Source organism: Balaenoptera musculus, chromosome 7, assembly GCF_009873245.2.
Source record: "Balaenoptera musculus isolate JJ_BM4_2016_0621 chromosome 7, mBalMus1.pri.v3, whole genome shotgun sequence".
Lineage (NCBI taxonomy): Eukaryota > Metazoa > Chordata > Mammalia > Artiodactyla > Balaenopteridae > Balaenoptera > Balaenoptera musculus.
This window is the reverse complement of record NC_045791.1, coordinates 111912573-111917433: the sequence shown is the minus strand read 5'-3', so window position 1 is coordinate 111917433 and position 4861 is coordinate 111912573. Positions and strand designations below refer to the sequence as shown.

General features: G+C 40.7%; 1 protein-coding gene across 1 annotated transcript; it reads left to right on the top strand.

Moving 5' to 3' along the window:
* The first annotated feature begins 2101 nt into the window (after positions 1–2101).
* On the top strand, positions 2102–2920 carry LOC118898193 (proliferating cell nuclear antigen-like). Its single transcript, XM_036858236.1, has one exon. The coding sequence runs from the start codon at positions 2121–2123 to the stop codon at positions 2904–2906; it is 786 nt and encodes a 261-aa protein (XP_036714131.1). The 5' UTR covers positions 2102–2120; the 3' UTR covers positions 2907–2920.
* The last annotated feature ends 1941 nt before the right edge of the window (positions 2921–4861 follow it).

Genomic DNA, 4861 nt, shown 5'->3' with positions numbered 1-4861 from the left:
AATACAGTACCTAAAATTAAACTCGTTGAATAAATTTGAGAGCAGACAGGGTACAGCAGAAGACAAGATTAGTGGACTGAAAGAAAAGACTAGAAAAAACAGACCTGAATTCAAGTCAACTGGATCAACCTACTTATATTTGGAGTCTCAGAAGGAGAGAGGTGGAGGGGAGGGTGAAGCAGAAGTTGTATTTGAAGAGCTCATGGCTGAGATTTTCCAAGACTGATGTCAGACTTCAATCCATGGATTCCAGAAGCTTTGTGGAGCCCCATTCAGTCTGTGTGAGAAGAGAAGTCATCCCAGGGCTAGCGGGGGTGGTGGGGTAAATCAAGGACTCTGCTACATTCTCGCTGGGATGACGAACCATTCAAAACAGGTCCTTCCAGACTTTCCAGCCACCGAGCATTCCTTTCTCTCTGCTCGGGTGTTAGGTAATCACAGCAGGGAGGCAGTTCTTGAATAAGACCAGTGCCAAGGAGGAGACATGATGTGTAACACTAGATGCTCTTCACCATGAGATGCACCCTCCTTCCACCCCACAAAATCTTCAGAAGTGGACCAAGTTCTTACATGAGCTTTATCCTCTCCCCTCAGGTACCCACTTCCAGCAAAGATAGAGAAGATCTCAGGAAAGTATAATCTCTCAGCAAAAGTAATGAGACTTAGGAATACAACTGCTGTAAAGAGAAAGACAACAGAATGAGAAAGAAATTCATACTAGATGAAGCAGAATCAATGGAACAAGAATTCCATTTATTCCATTAAAGCAGAACAAGAGGTTTTAAAAAGGCTGTTCAATCCCTTCTAAGAAATAAGAAGGCGGGTGGGGAGGGATTATTGGGAAGATGAAAGAACAAGAAGTTATACAGAAAAAAACCAAGGAGGTAGTTTTTTATTTACTTATTTATTTTAAAAATATCAGTAGCTGAGTTAAATGTGAAAATGAATTTAGCTTGAGATTAGTAAATAAAAAGACCAGTCTTAGGAATTCTCTAAAAGAAACAATGAAGATATGAAAAGGATTTTTCATAGTAGAAAGTCAAGCAATACAGAAGACTGAAGAACTGTCTTTTCAGACGTTAGGGTCCTAGAAGGGAGAGAACAATAAGGATGAGGGAGACAATATTTGAAAAATTATTGACCAAGAATTTCCCAGATTTGAGCAATATGTACAATCTCAATAAGCAGGGGAGAGAGCCAGCCACATCTCAACACACTATAGTGAAATTTATGAACATTAAGGAGATGAAATTATAAAACTTCCAATGAGAAAATAAACAGTAATTTTTAAAGGAACACAAATCAGATTGACACCATATTTATCAATGATAAAACTGGATGCAGAAAGATGGTAGAGTGATAGTTTCCATATCAAAGGACCACAATCTTTAAACTCATAATTTTATACCCAGCTAAGCTATCATTTACACACTGGCAAAATAAGGATATTTTCAGATGCCTAAGGAAGTCCTCAGAAATTTTATTACACGTAGTCTCTTTTGGAGACATTTTAAAAGAGCCCTATAGCAAGAAAAGAAATGAACTCTAGAATATCGGACCTCTGAGTGACCAAATCACTTACTAAAGCAAGGACTAAGACAAAACAAACAAAAAAGTATATCTGTAATAAACTATAGTCAAAATTCTAGATGATACCCATATGCTATAGGGGTGGGGGGTTGGTGTAGGAGACTCCAGAAAAGAGATAGATACTGATAAATTTAAGAACTGATAAGGAGAATAAGCATTACTATTAAAAAGAATGAGCAGTTGGGAATCTAAACTAGTTAGTATTATTATTATTGCTTATTCTTATTAATTATTGTTTCCAATCCCTCTCCCCCAACCCCAAACCCTATTATGAGGTAAGTGCTAATAGATAAGGAATTGACTTCTGTAAAGGGTTCAAAGGAATTCGTCTCTGAGGAGGTCTCCAGGCTCGGGGTAAGAAGAGACTGCTTGATTAAACTGCTGCAGGCGCGGCGGGCTGGTTGTGGGCTTCCTCCGTCTCAAGCATTCGTGGGTTAGTTCCCCCGCTCACTCTCATCTTCTGAAGCCTAAGCCAGCTACACCTTCCGCCTTCCTTCCGCCAGTAGCCGTGTCCTTGCGACTCCGCCACCATGTTCGAGGCGCGCCTGGTCCAGGGCTCCATCCTGAAGAAGGTGCTTGAGGCGCTTAAGGACCTCATCAACGAGGCCTGCTGCGACATCAGCTCGAGTAGCGTGAACCTGCAGAGCATGGACTCGTCCCATGTCTCCTTGGTGCAGCTCACCCTGCGCTCCGAGGGCTTCAGCACGTACCGCTGCGACCGCAACTTGGCCATGGGCATGAACCTCACCAGCATGTCCAAAATACTGAAATGTGCTGGCAATGAAGACATCATTACACTAAGGGCTGAAGATAACGCGGACACCTTGGCACTAGTATTTGAAGCTCCAAATCAAGAAAAGGTTTCAGACTATGAAATGAAGTTAATGGATTTAGATGTTGAACAGCTTGGAATTCCAGGACAAGAGTACAGCTGTGTAGTAAAAATGCCTTCTGGTGAATTTGCACGTATATGCCGAGATCTCAGTCATATTGGAGATGCTGTTGTAATTTCCTGTGCAAAAGATGGAGTGAAATTTTCTGCAAGTGGAGAACTTGGAAATGGAAACACTAAGTTGTCACAAACGAGTAATGTTGATAAAGAAGTGGAAGCTGTTACCATAGAGATGAATGAACCAGTTCAGCTAACTTTTGCACTGAGGTATCTGAACTTCTTTACAGAAGCCACTCCACTCTCTCCTACAGTAACACTCAGTATGTCTGCAGATGTACCCCTTGTCGTAGAGTATAAAATTGCTGATATGGGACATTTAAAGTACTATTTGGCTCCCAAGATCGAGGATGAAGAAGGATCTTAGACATTCTTAAAATTCAAATTCAAGGAAATAAAACTAAGCTCTTTGAGAACTGCTTCTGAGATGCCAGCATATACTTAAGTCTCTTTTGTCTTTGTACCTCTGAGTACATATGTAGATATTGTTTTCTGTAAATAACTTTTTTTTTCTCCATTCTCTACAATTTGTTCAAAGAGTAAGTCCAAAGTCAAATCTGGTCTTGTTAACCTAGTAATACTTTGCCTCACCTAGGAATACTCCTTATAATTTTTATAAACAAAAGAGTTTTGACTCTAAATGCAGTTTTAAGTATTGTTTTCAATTTAAATAAAAGTCATTTGAGTTTCAAGCATCACAGGACAGTGCCTTCATTTGGACCCCGATGGTTGCAAGTGTCCTAGAAAATTCACAATTCAAGCAGCTCATGTAAATGAGCTTATTTTTGCAGTCTATAGGAGGTTGATATGACATTAGATACAGTGATAAAAAGTATTCCAAATACAGCAGGTGACAAAGTATTTTGGGGGATTCATTTGCCAAACTTATTTTGGTATTATGACTTGAGCTCAAGAAATGAAAAGGGGAGAGTAGAACAAATATATAATATTTTGTCATTTTTGCTAGCAGAAACTAACACTTTACAGAAGCTTAATGTACCCAAAGTTCTGTCAGCTTTATAAGACTAGCGTTGTTACAGGGCAGTGTTTCATTAGCCTAGGGAGCCTTGTACAGGAGTCTTGGAAGTTTTAGTAGATCTGATAAGTCCCAAGGAGTATGTTTATGCAAAAATAATTTCTCTAGCATAAGTAGCCTTTTGTGGGGACTTATTCCCTCAAAGGATGAAGGTGGCTTAAATTCCATGGATGTTGGAGTCAACCAAGAAAGTGAAAAAGGCCCAGCAGTAATTGTGCTACAAGCTCACAAGTTGGCATGCTGCATATTGAGAATTCCTTTATTGTAGTCCTTTTTTCTGGTGTATTTTGTGTTTGGTAGATTAAATGACAGATTTCTGTTGTACTTGCAGTGATGGTAGAACTCACTGTATCCAGTATGTAGCTATTCATTACCTTCTGTGTGCCTGGGGTTAGACAAGGATATTGACTGCAAAGGGGTCTGATGGAAATCTTTGGAGTGATGAAAATATTTTATCTATGTTGTGATGATGGCTCCAAGACTATGCATTTGTCAAAACTAATCCAATTGTACTTTATCATATGTAAATTATACATTAATAAAGCTTGGTGTTTTAAAAAGTAAAAAAAAAAAAAAGAAGAGACTGCTTGCAGTCCCACGAAGAGGGGCTTTGCGGGACATGGGGACCCAATTCCTATTTCTCCATGTCCCGCAAAACTGGACTGCAAGACAGTTGTTGGAGGCAGAGCCTGGCCACACCAGGAGGCCCCGGGGACGCCTGGCTCAGAGCTACAGGCTCGTGCCGTGTCTTCCTGCTCGCCGGGGATGCAGGCGGAGCTGGTCTGGTCTGGATTGGCAGATGTACCCTCTGGCACGGGCTGAGACGCTAACCAGGTCTGCACCATGTGAGTTTCACTGAGTATCTGGGATGTGAGTGGCTGTGACAGCTCCGCGTTACCCAGACAAATTAGGCACAGTCCGTTCCTCAGGGGACCTAGCGGTCTAATGGGGGGCACAGATGTGCAGACATATTTCAGACACACGCAGTGGTTAAAAGCCCAGGCTTCGGTGTCAGAAAGACTCAGGGTAAAGTCCTGGACCCACCACTCATTACCTATGTAGCTTTAGGCAAACTCATTTTTATTCTTGGACCTCAGCTTCCCCACCTGTAAAATGCAGATGAAATTAGCAGTACCAAGCAAAAGAGCTCTCCTTAGGATTTGAACTGATGTATAGAAAGTACTGAGCACAGAACTTTCATCTAAAAGATCATTATCCTGTTGCAACTTGTGCATTAAAACAGCAATTCTTCTTTCTATAAACAAATTTTCTTTTTTTTAAATTTA